Source organism: Danio aesculapii, chromosome 17, assembly GCF_903798145.1.
Source record: "Danio aesculapii chromosome 17, fDanAes4.1, whole genome shotgun sequence".
Lineage (NCBI taxonomy): Eukaryota > Metazoa > Chordata > Actinopteri > Cypriniformes > Danionidae > Danio > Danio aesculapii.
The window spans coordinates 6,212,969-6,229,353 of NC_079451.1; the positions used below are offsets into that span (position 1 = coordinate 6,212,969).

Consider the following 16,385-nt stretch of genomic DNA (forward strand, 5'->3'; position numbering starts at 1 on the left):
ATTTTGGGTCATATAGCTATTAATACCCTCCATGACAACTGTGAGGGGGGTGAATTTTTTTATAACTCATCTATTTCCTTTATTTTAGGTCATATTAAGTTTGCATAATTAAGGGCGTGGCCACTTGAGTGACAGCTAGGTCTCGCTGGTCGCCGTCACTTCACCTCAGCTGAATCCGGCAGATTAGCCACTGACCTCTGCATATTCATCGTATTTTTGTGTTGTTTTATGTGGCTTTACACAGTCAGCTGCCTTTTGGACTTATTTCTTACAATTATCAGATGATATGGGATGCTGTGTGCATTTAATTGTGCTCACAAACCATTCATGTGGCCTCGTTTCCCATGTGAGTAAAGTTATATAATTGTATACCATCTCTATAAATGTATTTGTTTTATTTAAGATCATTTATCATTAATATTTTTCTTTAGACCCGTAAAGCACTCCAGAATGTGACAGATTGATTAGCTGTAGGCTCTAGAACAGTCATCTAAAGCGTTGTCATGCAGTGTTATGCTGGAGTTCATCAGTAGTCTTGCATTTACTAACACACACACACATCTGAAGTGTTTGGAAGTAATTCGCGTTTTCCTCCTGTAGAAAAACGTCATAAGAACAATGTTTAGTGGCTCACTGTATTACTACAGTGTTTTTAAAAGTCTAAACACTTTATTGATATAGTGTACAGCCAAGCACATGTGGTCAGAACACAAGCGAGTCGCAGGTAATAAAGTATCAAGCGTTTCTCCCAAAGTAAAGTCTGTCTGCTAGGTCTAAGCAAAGTGCCAGCAGGTGTCTGTAGCTCCGCCCACTCTCCGCCTCTTTGCCCTTGTTTGGTATCCCGCCGTGGGTGCGATGACGCGCGAACAAAATGGCGACGGTTGGCCGCGCCTACTTGTAGCTTCTTTTGCAGTGTTCAGAAACCTATGGGTGACGTCACGGATGCTCCGTCCATATATTTTACAGTCTATGCTCTAAACCCAACCAACAGTTTTAAAAAGCAATCCAGAAAAATAAAAGCCCTTGCCTGATTTTTACATTTTCAGGTTTTACCACATTCTCACCCTGTTATTTACTTGTTTATTTTATTTATTTTGTTTATTTTATTATCTTACCCACTTTCTGGAATCGTTCTTCATCAAACTCAAAGGTTGCCGTTGATGGACTCAAGTCCACCGACGTATATGGCGAGTTACTGGACAAATTAGTAACAGAGGGAAAGCCGTCCATACTGAGGTAAGCAGTCAGCTGGTAAGCATGAAAAGGAATGGCATCATACCGCCCCATAGAGTTAGTTTTAAAGACGAAATGCAGCCATACGTACTTCTGGCTACATAATTGGCGATCTCCAAAAATCTATTTAAGGCTACATTTTCAGAATGAGCCTGTGTTGATAAAATTTGTGTCTTTATTTATTAATTTTACAGGCTTATTATTTTTATTATTTACAAAATACTGCTTATCCAAACAAGCATTACCACAATATTACATAACATATAAAGTGTTTTTATGATGAGTTTCCCTACTAAGTTATGAATATAAATGGATGCATTCCCTTTCTGCTATATAAAATTGCAAACATTATTTCCAGTAATTGCTATTTATAAGCTGAGAAATGCACATTAAAAAAGGTGTGAACGGCAGCACCTGTTTGAGGGCCTTCTTGCTGTGTTTCTGTGATGGAGACATGAGTTTGCTGCTGGAGACTGAAGGAGATGAACAGCGAGACTGCGGGGAGGACGGCTGAGACTGCAGTTTTGTTGGCACTGAGAAAGATAGGAAAGTAATACATTAGCTACCAACATCTGTACCACAAACATTTACACACAATGCACACACAAATTGCAGACATATTTAAACTCTATGCTTATTTTGATACTAAAACAACATGTTTGCAAATACACTGAAAGGTACAATATATAGCGATGGAAAATTGAAACTCGTTTCTTCCCCATCTGTTTATTATTAAGGATGGGTTTCAGTATTTTTAATATTAAAACTGGTTTGATTCTATAAAGAATAAAACATTTATAACATTTAAAAATCTTCCAAATTTTGAATAATTTACTATCTGTCTCGATCACCAGCGATCTAGCCTATGCAGATCACTGGAGAACTACACATATGCCACTTTAATGAACTACAACACCCATCGTACACCTCAGACACACCAGTTTCTGATTCCCCTGATTACACACCTGGAAGTGGACTAATCAGACCATATAAACAGCACACTCACAGACTTTGCTGAGTCTTGTTCCCCTGTAACATTTCTAAGTGTTTCTCTTGCCTTGTCCTTTCATGGTTTTTGATCTTTGCTTTGTTCATTGTTCAATGTTGTCTTCCCGCCTGTCCTGACCATTCGCCTGTTTTGCTTACTACGCTTTTGGATTACCCTCATGTTACTGTTTGTTGCTGTTTGACCATTACCTACCTGACTATTCTCTTAATAAATCTGCATGAGGATCCTCAACTCCAGATGCACTTAAAAGACTGTATAGGACTTTATCTGATTCCAATACCAGTAATTGCACTCAATACTATACAGTACTAGCTAGTTTTTCTCCAGTAAATAATTTGACTGAATATGGATTGGATCCATTTGCATTCAACTACCTACATGAGACCCTGTCAATCAAATTCAGGTTTGCTAGGTCTCAAAACACTTCTGAAATGACCGATGCTTTGAATCGCTTTAGTCAAGTGACCTGGTGTTTCAAAACACTTTAGTCATGTGACCTGACTGTTTCGAGTCACCTTAAGCCTGGTTTATACTTCTGCATCAATTGATCGGCGTGACCCATGGTGCCTGCCTTGCGCATTGTGCATTTATACTTCTGCGTGCTGCTTGTGTTGCTATGCAATAACACTTCTGAATCACTAGCTGGCACTAAGGTTTTTATGTTCCTGTGTGAGTTGCTTCGTGGGTGTTTTGTTTTTTCTGAATGCTACCTTAATGTAGAAGTAGCTCAAACTCGCTCATTCAGAGGCAGGAACTGACGGACGTGCAACAACTTTAATCATAAGGTAAGCACAAAACAAAACATCCCATCCAGAGCTCCTTCACGGGACTTGTAAACACTTGCTCCAACGGATTCGCATGGCTCTCAGTCCCGCCCACACTCGTCAGTACTGCCGACCAATCACAGAGCTTGCGCTACACGTTATTACATTTTTTGAGAAATGCACGTCAGCATCGGCCACGGCGAGGGCTTTGCATTCACGCGCAGGGTGCACCGGAGAATACGCGTCAGCTTGAAGTGTTTCGGATCATGCTTCGATACAGTGTTTCGAAACACTTGGGCTTTAGGATCTCGACACTGTGTCGAAACGCCAGTTTCACATCAGCCATCCCTAGTTATAACCATCGGTACTGGCCATTTTTCATAATATTGCTGATATGCCAATGGCTTTAAATTTATCCAATATTGGCTGATAAATATTGGTGGCCAATACAACGGTACATACCTAATTACATTTTTAAGTAAAACATTCAAACATTTGTAATGTGTGCTCTAAAAATAAATATTTAAAACATAAAACAATTGACCTTTTTTGATATTTTATGAAGAAATTAAATCAAAATCTAAATATTTGATCCGATGATCTGATCTCAAACCTGATTTGATGCAAAATGCCCCAAATGACAAAAATGTTATCTTAAATATCGAAAAAATGTATTCTTCAAATGTCGAAACAAAACAAAACTATGTTTTTCTCGAACACTCAAAAACTAAAAAGCATTTAGATGCAAGTGTCTATTTAAACATTTCAAATACATTTTGTGGAAGTAAATTGGTGCAAATATATATTTTATTGAGTATGTATTATTGCAAGGCGGCGCAGTAGGTAGTGCTGTCGCCTCACAGCAAGAAGGTCACTGGTTCAAGCCCCGGCTGGGTCAGTTGGCGTTTCTGTGTGGAGTTTGCATGTTTTCCCCGTGTTCGCATGGGTTTCCTCCGGGTGCTCTGGTTTCCCCTACAGTCCAAAGACATGTGGTACAGGTGAATTGGGTAGGCTAAATTGTCCGTAGTGTATAAGTGTGAATGAGTGTGTGTGGATGTTTCCCAGAAATGGGTTGCAGCTGGAAGAGCATACGCTGCGTAAAACATGTGCTGGATAAGTTGGCTGTTTTTCCGCTGTGACAACCCTGGATTAATAAAGGGACTAGGCTGAAAAGAAAATGAATGAATGAATGTATTATTGTATATTTTCAACAAAAGCTGAGCTATGCTTTTAATTTGCTGTAACACCTAGAAATGGCATTTTCCCTTCTCCATGAGATCATCTATATATTCATAAATACACGTTTGAGAGAAAAAATATATTTATTCCATAAATTGTTTTGAAATGTCAGCAGCAAGACAATCTTATGTTTTTTACAAAGCCTCATCTATTCAGCCAGCTCTATAACTTTACCCTGTGACACACTGAAATGAACAGAATGCACAAGGTCTGTATATGCAAGGCGGAAAAAAAAAAACTTATATTATATATTCATCAGCCTTAATATGTAGTGGCAACACATCACTGGTGGAAGAACATAAGAAATAGGGCATAATAAAAATACACTGTAAAATCACCATCAGTCAAGCACAGCAGAAGTCAAACTACTCAAAATAACTCTTCTAAATAAATTGCTGGCATTGCAATAATTATTTCCTGCTTTTTCCAGCTTGTTTCTTTTGGTCTGACACAACAATCCTCTTTTTTTCGATCCATTAGAGTTTGACCAGCATATTAAGAATTAAGAATGTCTTACTTACAGTGCTGGAATCTGCCAGAACTCGCATTCTTTGAGTTCTTTATTCTCAAAAACGTATACTGCGAGATGTCTTGTCGTAAAGCCTGCATTTGTTTACATAGATCTGTACTGAGCTCTGTATATGAGGAAGTGGTATCAATTTTGCAAAGAGAGAGAGAGAGAGAGAGAGAGAGAGAGAAAGAGAGAGAGAAAGAGAAAGAGAAAGAGAGAGCGAGTTGAATTTCCTGTTTAAAGGGTGTTTTGCATTCAAAGAATATTTTGACTCTAAGGGGGCACATTTACTGTATCACACACAGATATATAATGCATTCAGTGTATCTGTGTATGAGTTACATGATCATGCTAAAATCGACATGAAACATCTGACAACATGAGGCATGAGTTCTGATATCCTCCAAGATTTTTTCACTAATTCAACTAGAATTTTATTTGTTTTTATTCACATTAGTGATAGATCAGAACAGTTTAGTGAACTGCTTTCAGTTACAGCTTTGTGACATGTAGTGTACGTTTTTAACATTAATAATGCTATTATTATTACATTTCATTATTCTACATTTTACTGTTATTTCACAGATTGTAAATTCTCTGCACTTTTCTTATTTTCCTAATTTCTAGTTCATTCATTCATTCATTCATTTTCCTTCGGCTTAGTCCCTGTCCAAAGACATTCGCTATAGGTGAATTGAATAAGCTAAATTGGCTGTAGTGTGTGATGGTGAATCTGAGAGTGTATGAGTGTTTCCCAATATTGGGTTGCAGCTGGAAGGGCATCTGCTGTGTAAATCATATGCTGGATAAGTTGGCGGTTCATTCCGCTGTGGCGACCGCTGATGAATAAAGGGACTATGTCGATGGAAAATTTATGAATATTTCAAGATGAACGTCTATAATAGTCAATTTTATTAAGTAAAATATGTTTCATTTTTAAATGTAATGTCCTTTATCCTGTCCTCATTTTTGATTCAGACCTGATCATTAAGAACAGAACGTTAGCATGTTAGCAGTACAGCAATACTCTTTAAATATATATGTGAATAATGTAATTGTAAATGAAATGTATTGTGCGATTCTGAGTGTGCTACACACAGGTGAGTCGGCTAGACAAACCACTTTCTCCTCTCTGTATCCTAGGAGGGTACAATTTAAATATTGAACTAATTTAGACTTGTCATAGCATTTATATACCACTACTCTCTCTTTTATCTTCATTTGTAAGTTGCTTTAGATAAAAGCGTCTGGTAAATAAATAAATGTCAATAAATCTTTAAATGTATATTATCATGCAGATGATTGGGGTCAGTATGTTTACTTTAAAAAATGTAATATTTATTTATTTTGCAAAGATTAACTAATGAATAATGCCACAGACAATCTTTATTTTAAAGAATCATTTTTGAAAATTACATATTTAAAATAAATGCTGTAGCAGAACATCTTTTTTCGCCATTCATAATTATAACAATAAACCAAGAGCACAAAATTATTATATTACAATGATTTCTGAAGGCTCTTGTGCCACTGACGTAGTGTTTATATTGTTAGGTGCGTTTTTTTACTTTCAATTCTTTATCATAAGTCATTTTAAGTTATCACATTAATTACTTTAATTACCTAAATGCCTGGAAATTATATATATTCTACTTTTAGTCAATGAAAGCTTATTATTTTAGTCATTGTTACGATCACCAGATATCTATTCCTTGCAGATCACTGGAGAACCATCCCTGTCACTGAACTATACATCTGCCACCGAACTGAACTACAGAACCCATTATGCACCTTACACACACCAGTTCCAAATCACCCGATAACACAAAAACACAGCTGAAGCTCGTGAGGACTTGAACTAAATATACAACACACGCATACGTTGCTGAGTCTTGTTTCTTTTTGAGCATTATGTAAGTGTTATCCTTGTCTTGACTTTCTGTGTTTTGACCTTTGTTTTGTTTTACTGTTTATGCTGTTTTGCCGCCTGTCCTGACGATAGTGGTCAGAAAATTGAGTCTTCATGAAACGCTGAAAGAGTCGAAGCAAATGTGTCGATGCTTCAAATAGTTTAGAAATTCATCTCTACAGTGACACCTAGGTCATTTTGATGTATTGCTCTGGAACAGCTTCAGCAAAGAAACAATTAAGCAAATTAAGGTATTAAACCCATGTTGTAGAGTTGAGGTTTCAAGTGATTTAGTGAAGCGGTGAGAGTTCCAGACTGGCATACAGAGGTAATGCGATCGAATTCAGGGTGATGCAGCTATAGATGTCACTTATTAAATGCTATGCTCTTGTAACATGTTTAGTCATGTTTAGCAAGCTTCACAAACCAACAACTGTAGCTACTTAAAAACATAGCAGTCACAAACTTATCAGTAAATGCATTACCTCTCCTCGTCCACCTTCTTCTGCGTCCGTCTTTGCTGTAGCCAGTGGTGCTGGTATTTTCTGTGCATCGAGAATCAGACATGTTGTCGCTGCTGTCGTCTGAAGCATCTTCTGACAGTTCCTTTACCACATCTCCAATGTCCTTCTGCCCACATACAAACACAAGCCATAACACATCAGAGACTTATTCCAAAAAAACAACAACAAAAGCTTATTAGAATCTCAAACAGTTCATTCTGAATACTCAGAGCAGATCATGCATTCAAAATGATAATTACCTTCAGTGTATAGACTCCCATTCGGCCGGGTACCTTATAGAAGATCCCTTCATCTCCACGTGAGTTTGTATGGAGCATGGCATTGAGACAAGCAAGAGGAGAAGTGCCACTAAAAAAAAAACAATATAAAATAAGCTTATTCAATTTTAAAACCCTAAAATCTGCAAAGATTACTGAGTTCAGTGGAGGTTTTACACATATTTGTGCATGTATAGTATGTGAATAGATTTTTTTATTAAGTAAAGAGAGTGTATATAAAAATACTGCAACACATGCTCAGTAACATTCTGAATGACTGGATATGAGTCAAAATTGGGGAAAACATAAATGTCTAGCTTATGATCATCTGCTGTCTTCCAAATCTAACCATGCTGCCCAATTTTATGTTAAGCACAGTATAATGTTGCCATCATTTCTGCAATATGTATGAAAACATTATGTATGCATTATGTATGCAATATGTATGGAAGTATTAGTGCAAACGTACGTAGATATAAAAATTAAAGTAAAAGTAAATTAATGTGTGTATTTCAAATCCAGGGTCATCTATATGCTACTATTAACCTTTTGAGTTAGCAAGTTATACAGTTATTTTTTGAGGAATTATGTTATGGGGTTTAAGTAGTATTTTTATGCATTTAGTAGTAGGCCGTTTATATATTTTTAAAATCAAATTAACTTTAGTTAGTCATCAAGAGAACATTTCTAATTTCTAAGCTTACGTTTTCATATTTATGCCAGTTAAAAATCAGTTATTATTTTGTTTTTTATTATTTGCCTTTTCCAGAAAGACTTATTTTTTAGACGTACTCTGGAAGATTCTAATGATATTAAAACAGACAGATTGGTGTAGTCATTATTGACTACAAATATTCTGTATGTAGATGTTAGGGACTTTTTTAAGGCAAAGCAAAACTGACAAAAAGAAAGCAACTAACAATTTCTAAAGACAAGAACCTTGGTCAAATCCATGACCATAATGCTTGGGGTTTATAGAGACTCTGCTTGTAATGATATGTTACTGTTGACACATTTGATATGACATGCAGGTGTAACCAGGGTCTCTAAGGGTGCTTTCATACCGGTTTTGTTCCGAAACAGAAATTAAAATTGTTACAATGTCGCACTTTGTACTTGGTGCGGTTTGCTTTCACACGGCAAAGTTTCTAAACGCACCAAAAGAGCTAAAACAAGTCACGTGCGAGTAAACTCTCCTCACATTGGTCAGAGTTTCAGGGTTTATTTTGCAGAGTCCCGCTCAGCTGTCATGCGTCCTTATTTTAATTTATAACGATGAGCAATAAGACATTATAAGCAAAAAGGTGCACTTTAGTTTTGAATGGTGACACCCACAACATTGTCACCAAGTATAAATCAAAGGTAAGACTCTCCCTTGGTAAAATTATACATTATAGGCTTTACATTATAGAGACAAATAACTGATAAACCAAGACTGCAGTTCGGTCAGTTTTCCTAACGGATAAACAGTTCTGGGTTAATAGTTCAGCATGCTTGAAAAGGCACATTTACCGGTAGGAATGACATCTCACCCTACTCATAATTCTCTCTTCATATAGCCATATGCTTATTATTTATCCATAATAAACTGTGATATAGCTGGGTTCTGATTGTTTTGCTTTTTCACTGCAATCGATCCGCTCCAGAGTTCATTTCAATCTAGCGGAGACCACCTCATTCAGGCAATCTCGGACTGATTGATTTGGCACGGATCCGAGCGTGACTGCTGGTTTCACATACTGTATACCAAACAAACCGCGCTAACTGGGGAAACGCGCCAGGTTACAAAGCAAAAGTCTAGGTGTGAAAGCACCCTAATATTTCATGTTACCAAATCTAGAGGTTGTCGAATGCACATTTGATCAGATTACTTTAGTATTAAAATCTGTGTGAAGACTGAGATTTTTATTTCAGTATGTTGATGTACTTCAACTGAAGTGGAATATTGAATAGGGGCGGGGCTTTCTTTTTGTGCATCATTCCCTCATAGCAAACTAACGGTAAGAGGGGCATGGTGTAGAATATTATGGATGAAGTCGTCAAACTGAGAAGTGCAATGTAACATCCCAACAATATTTTGTGTTTCGAACAATTCCATGCAAATGGCCCGCACTCACATTGCATTCGAGCCTGTGCACGCTTACATCATCGATAATGCGCTCTTCAGTTAGAAGAGCTCTCGCTCAGCACAGTGGAGATTTCTTTATATCGTTATATCGTTTTAGTCATTTGATACGCAGTGACACGCAGTCAAATATTTCGCCGAACAGATCAGCCACTTTTGACGCTCATAAACAATCATAAAGTCCTCGTGCTGCAGGAATTAGGAGGATCGTTGAAGGTGCAGCTGACGTGCAGCAAGGGGTTTGCGTCTTTATAATCTACGACAGTTTGCATTCATTAAACAGTAAGAATGATTAATAAATCCACATGAAACAGTCCCATAAAAGTGACGTCTCGTCTTCAGTTTCGGGCACAGGCACACTTTGCACTCACACTACAAGCGTAATATGGCCTCTTCCAATCGAGCCAGGGCTGGCCAACTGAACCGCGCCTGAGCCCGATTCAGAGCACTCACACTTCTTAAACGATCCGGGAAACGATCCTGGGCAAGGTTCTGATAGCATAGTGTGAGTGCGCCCTTATTTAAAATCTAAAAAAATTTACAGATATTTTTCTGATCCCTTAACTCTGTGGTTTGTAGTTTTGGAAAATATAAACAGATGTTCCAATATAATGTTAACATTTAACTTTCTCTGTGAATTTATGTTTTAAGTTTTTACTGCAAATCACATCCACATCCATAATGCTGGAATTGCTCTTTTAAAAGACATCTAATAGACATTCAAACATTATGGCTAAAATAAGGCAGAATTTAAGGAAGGAACACATGTCTGTCTAATCTGTCTATTTGATGACTAGTTTATTGTTGGACTATTGTTAGGTGTCTTACACCAAAATTAACCCTTGTTTTAACAAAAAAAAAAGCCAACCTAGGCTCATTCTGAAAACATACCCCTATATACATTTCTGAACAGTGCCAAATACATCTCAGGAGCTACATTTTTTGCAGTTTTTGTTTTGACGAATCTACCAGAGGCCGCTGTGTACGCTTTTTGAGATCTCAAATTTCTCTTGCGAGTGCCATTCGCACCTGCTGTTCTTGATAAATCCACCAGAAGTCACTGTCGACTGAATGACTAACTGAATGACCGATCGACTGAACCAGCCTCCTTCTTCCCTAAACCCAACCGATAGTGTTTTTAAAAGCACCGATTGACCTACCCACCCACTTCCCTAAACCGAACTGACAAAGAAAAAAAAACGACCGTTTCCAAAAGCAATACAGAAAAAGAAAAACCCTCGCCTGATTTTTACCAGGTTTTCAGATTTGACCACATTCTCACCTTGTTATTCACTTGTCTGTTTTATTTTTTGGCTTCTGTTTTGTCTTACCTGCTTTCTGGAACCGTTCTTCGCCCCATAGCATTCATTTTAAAGATGAATGAGTATTTAAAGTCAGACTTCTAGCTACATAATTCGCAATCTCGAGAAATGTATATAGGGCTACGTTTTCAGAATGAACCAATGTTGCAAACAGTTTATGCTTGGATGTCTATTAGACAGCTTTTAAACAAAAATTGTTTAGTGGAATGGGTTTGTTCATTTAATAGTACTCTTGTGTCACACTTAAACCAACTGCCAATGATGAAATACAAGGAAAGGATCTCAACGCAAATCCAAAACCCAAATGATCACAAGAGATGCATTCAGAAATATGATAATAGAGCAATTCCAGCTATTATGGGAGTTATGGAATCAGACAAATATCAATCTGTAAACATGTTTTTTATTTTAAATGAGGAAAATAAACATGCGTTATTAATGTAACCAAAAAAGTCTTTATATTTTTTCAAGGAAAGCTTGACATTTGCATGGAATTGCTCAATACCAACTGAAAACAGTGCGTCTCCACTGACCACTTGTGATCAGATCACTGAAAGCGCAGGTTAATATGAGGTGGAAACAGAGCCAGAGTCCCTTTGCATGCTTCATCAATTGGCACATGTTATTAACATGCATAGGGATCGGCCAATGAAATTAAGTTAGTTACAGGGAAGGGTGTACTACTATATAATCTTACCTTCTGGAAGACAACAGAGAAATGAAACAAACAAACAACAACAACAAAAAGATGTGATAATTAGTTATGTGGCCACATTAAATGTGCATTGGAAAAATAAAAGACAATAAATGACAATGCACAAGATGTGAAACATCTCAGGGACGGGGGACAGTGAGTAAAATAAAGTAATAAAGTGCGTTGGCTGAAGAATGATCTGTTTTAATAAAGAAACATCTGGAAAGTGACCTCACCTTATCTCCTTCAGCCTTTCTCTCTGAATCACTTGCAGGATCTCTTTATGACTCATGGGTGTGTTGGGGTACTTCTCAAGCACCTGCGGACAGGATTACGGAAACAAGTGAACAATTCAGCAGCTGTGACTCACGCTACAGCAGAAACCACAGAGAAAGCATGAGGCAGAACTGACGGTCAGTCCGGTTTTATCATTAGATAACCCCAGTGAAGCTGAAAACATGTGCTTTCAAAACCGGCCTTTACTTCTTGGGTCTGTAAAAAAGGTTTGAACTTTGAAATATATTCAGAAGTGCTTGTGTTGTGAAAAATGGAAACAGACTCCAGACATTCCAACTGATCGGTGGCTTTTGTCCACAAGTGAAGTCAGATACTGGATGGAGGCCCGAGAGCTGTGTCACAGTGATGATGTAAATTCACATCCTGCATTTAATTCAGTCATTCTGATGTTACTTTTGTTGGTAAACTACAGTTCCTCAAACAAAACCTCAAGCAGATATTTTGAGTCTGATTGGCTCGGCCATCAACATAGTAGGTTTGTGGCTGAAGTAAGTGCAAAAATTATCCAGAAATGGTTTTATATGCTTATTTATAAACACAAGAATTACCCCTAGAATGAAATGCTTGGTTTTGACCATAACTGGAATGATGGTGAATATTAATAAGCTCTGCTCGCAGCTTATGTTTGTCACATACACACAGCATGATATACTCTGAAATACACATGTAAAACGTAATCATATTTATAGTGTCCTAAATTATATTCTTTATACACTATATAGTCAACTATCTACACTCACTGGCCACTTCATTAGTTACTCCTTACTAGTTCCGGATTGGACCCCCTTTTGCCTTCAGAACTGCCTTAATCCTTCGTGGCATAGATTCAACAAGGTACTGAAAATGTTCCTCAGAGATTTTGGTCCATATTGACCCTTTTCACCACATCCCAACGTTGCTCTATTGGATTGAGATCTAATGATTGTGGAGGCCATTTGAGTACAGTGAACTCATTTATGACATAGCGCATTATCCTGCTGGAAGTAGCCATCAGACGATGGGTACACTGTGATCATAAAGGGATGGTCATGGTCAGCAACAATACTCAGGTGGGCTGTGGCATTCACACTATGCTCAGTTGTTACTAATGGGCCCAAAGTGTGCCAAGAAAATATCTCCCACACTATTACACCACCTGCCTGAACCATTGATACAAGGCAGGATGGATCCATGCTTTCATGTTGTTGATGCTAAATTCTGACCCTACTATCTGAATGTCGCAACAGAAATTGAGGCTCATCAGATCAGGCAAAGCTTTTCCAATCTTCTATTTGTCCAATTTTGGTGAGCCTGTATGAATTGTAGTCTCAGTTTTCTGTTAGCTTCTTAGCTGACAGGAGTGGCACATAGTGTGGTCCTCTGCTGCTGTAGCCCGTCTCAAAGTTCGACGTGTCGTGCATTCAGAGATGCTCTTCTGTATGGTTGTGCTTGAAAATCCCAGTAGATCTGCAGTTTCTGATATACTCAGACCAGCCCGTCTGGCACCAACAACCATGCCACATTCAAAGTCAATTAAATAATTTTTCTTTTCCATTCTGATGCTCGGTTTGAACTGCAGCAGATCGTCTTGACCATGTCCACATGCCTAAATACATTGAGTTGCTGCCATGTGATTGGCTGATTAGACATTTGTGTTAACGAGTAGTTAAACAGATGTACCTAATAAAGTGGCCGGTGAGTATAGTTTATGAAGTTTAAAAGGTTACTTTGTCACCAGCATCAGACTCTGACAGCCATATCACCCTACAGTACATAATACAGGAAGGAACAACTTAATTCACTTTCTCCATAGGTAAAATTATTATTAATAAACCGTAAGGATGGATGTTTTGTGAGATCTTTTGTGAGGTGGATAATAAGAGGTTCACTGATTGATTAGCTAGCCGATCAATTAGGTATATGCACAGAGACTTTTAATTTCAGTCCGCCAGCCCCAAGGATGTCCAGTAAATTGTCATCCTATACAAAATTGCCGCATTTAAGATTAGATTTTTTTTTAAAAACAGCGATCTGCACTGCATGGCTGAGATACGATATAAAGTGGGTATACGACCAAACAAGACGCACTGCATTCAATTAGATTTATCCGTGCCATGACTTTAAAATAAAATGGAAATGAATTTTACCCCAGTAATGGAGTTTCTGCTCTAGCCTGCTGCTAATGACGGCGCCTGCGTTTAAACGCTCTTTTGTCTCTTTTTATGCTTTAACAACTAAATGGATGCTTAAGTCTATTTAACTGAATGCATTGTAATTACATTACAACATCGATGCTGTTAAAGGAACCGTATGAAATTGAAAATAGTCACACAAAGTTTTCACCAGAGGTTCATCATTGGCTGAAAAACACAAAACCCACTGGGCCATATTAATTAATTGACATCGGCTGATCGTGCAGCAAATTACCGATGTTGTTTTTGAAAACGTGACATGAAGCTGACACTTGATTAACAATCTGTCCCCCAGAGAGAGTGTGGTTAACTTCTGCATTTCCTGTAGACTTTTAGACAAACGTTTCGCTGTGACTAAGCCTTTTCTCTTCGCAAACGCTTATTACATTATTATTATTGTACTTATAGTATTGTTATTTCTATGCACTTTTTGGAGATTTTAGTCATTTTGATTACACATAAACATTGTGCCATCTCTAAAGTGTATATGTAATTTTATACATCATTTATTACACCAATTGTTAAGTATTTATTTTAACTGTTAGATTTTACAAGATGAAGGATGGGGGAGAAAATAAATCGGCATAAAATATTAGTCATCGGCTTCCCTGATCTTATTCTGAGAAAAGCCCATATCAGTCGACTTCTATTGTAACTGCCATTACATCAACCTACACAGAGTTTGTGCTATTGCATACAGAAAGAAATCAACAATCAGAGGCCAATGCACACAACAAATGGAAATATTTAGCTACACCAACATATAACCCCATAAATGATTTAGCAATTAATTAAAGATTTCACGCTGAAATAAAGTTCACGCTATTAACAAACCATTAACTAACACATCTAGCTTAATAAACCACTGATTAGCTGTTTATTAATAGTTAGCCTGATAGAAGTTGGGTTTAGGTTTGGGTAGGATGATGGATGCAGAATAAGATCATACTGTATAACTAATAATGAACAGTTACTATATTAATAATAGGCAAGAAGACAGTTCGCGATTTGAGACGCAGCTATTGGAAAACTCTAGTCACCAAAGATAAAACTGTTGTTTCAACAAAAATAAATTATAATAATTTTTATCATTATTAGAAGATGGAATTTAAAAAACGCCTGTTCTGCGTCAGATTCAATAACAAATTGATTAAAATTACCCAAGTGAAGGATGAAAACGGGACAATGCAAACAGGTGCATGTCGGAAACTCTGAATATGAAGCTTCAGCTTGCGGTCATAAGCGGACACTTGTGTACGTTACGTTACATTGTCCAGCTACAGTTTGTCAACTTTCCATCTCATATAAAAAAAATAAGTTTAAAGTTATATGCAACACAATGCAGACGTCTCTAAATCTAATATTTTGCATACTATCAAAAGACGAATATTACCACCACTTCAACCGCGTCAAAAAAGTAAACAAGGCGTTTGACAAGCTCGCAGTTTCTACTGACACAACATGCTCAAGCCGGCGGTGCTTCTGACCTTTTTCAGCAGAAAACACCGGCGAATTCAAAAGTAGACTAATTTTGAAGTGTCCTCGGAAGGTTAATGATAATACTGTGCTGTTTGTGTGGGTTTAAGTAAGCTAAGCTAACTGGCTAGCCAGTGTCACTAGTCCATAAGCGCGCTAAGCTCTTCGCGGCAAGCTAGCAACTGACACGAACGTCACGCTATAGACGTTTCATCAAATCACTACCCGGATCAAATAAAGTTCCCGAATGGTGCGTAATTATGAAGAAAGGCTTTTAAGTCATGCTTGCTGTAGTATGACTCTGAATGCACTTTGGCAACATCAACCGACAACAGGCCCTGATATGCATACGCAATACTTCGTCTACAACAGTGGGTCATGAACTCAAACACAGTTGTACAAGTGGGAGCACAAGGCGAAAACAAGCGAAACAAGCGCTCAAGAAGTCTCGGTTCTTACCGTTTTGGCGGCCTCTGCCCATGTTCTGCCCTTTTTCTTCTTCTGCCGTTCCCTCATGTCTGCGCTCGGTCGTGGATAACCGACCTGTGTGCTGTGCAAAGTCTTGATGTTGCTTTAGTTACCGTGCAAGACCTGCCATCTCTGCCATATTGGGTTTTTACTGTAAGAGGCGAACCATGTGACCCTCTGGGAAACGTCATCTTACTGTAACGTTACGATGACAGTTCAGGGGAAACCACCTACCTACGGCTACTCTCGACCCTTTGTTTTCACTTGTATCAATGTTTCAAACTGCAGAAAGACACACACGCTTACACAGTATCCATTTTAAGCCTACATTGTGCTATTTTTCATCGCGCATTTACAAGAGCTCTTGGCGTGTTATTACTTGGGTC

General features: G+C 37.8%; 1 protein-coding gene across 2 annotated transcripts in view; it reads right to left on the reverse strand.

Moving 5' to 3' along the window:
• The window catches only part of asxl2 (ASXL transcriptional regulator 2), a 29,389-nt gene extending 13,244 nt beyond the window's left edge, over positions 1-16,145 (reverse strand). For both annotated transcript variants that reach the window (XM_056476584.1, XM_056476583.1), the window contains exons 1-5: positions 15,991-16,145; positions 11,824-11,906; positions 7,429-7,537; positions 7,151-7,295; positions 1,648-1,766 (exon numbers count right to left, since the gene is read on the reverse strand). In XM_056476584.1, the coding sequence (XP_056332559.1) occupies positions 1,648-1,766; positions 7,151-7,295; positions 7,429-7,537; positions 11,824-11,906; positions 15,991-16,047 (513 nt within the window). In that variant the 5' untranslated portion in view covers positions 16,048-16,145. The remainder of the gene's footprint in view (positions 1-1,647; positions 1,767-7,150; positions 7,296-7,428; positions 7,538-11,823; positions 11,907-15,990) is intronic.
• Positions 16,146-16,385: the final 240 nt, after the last annotated feature.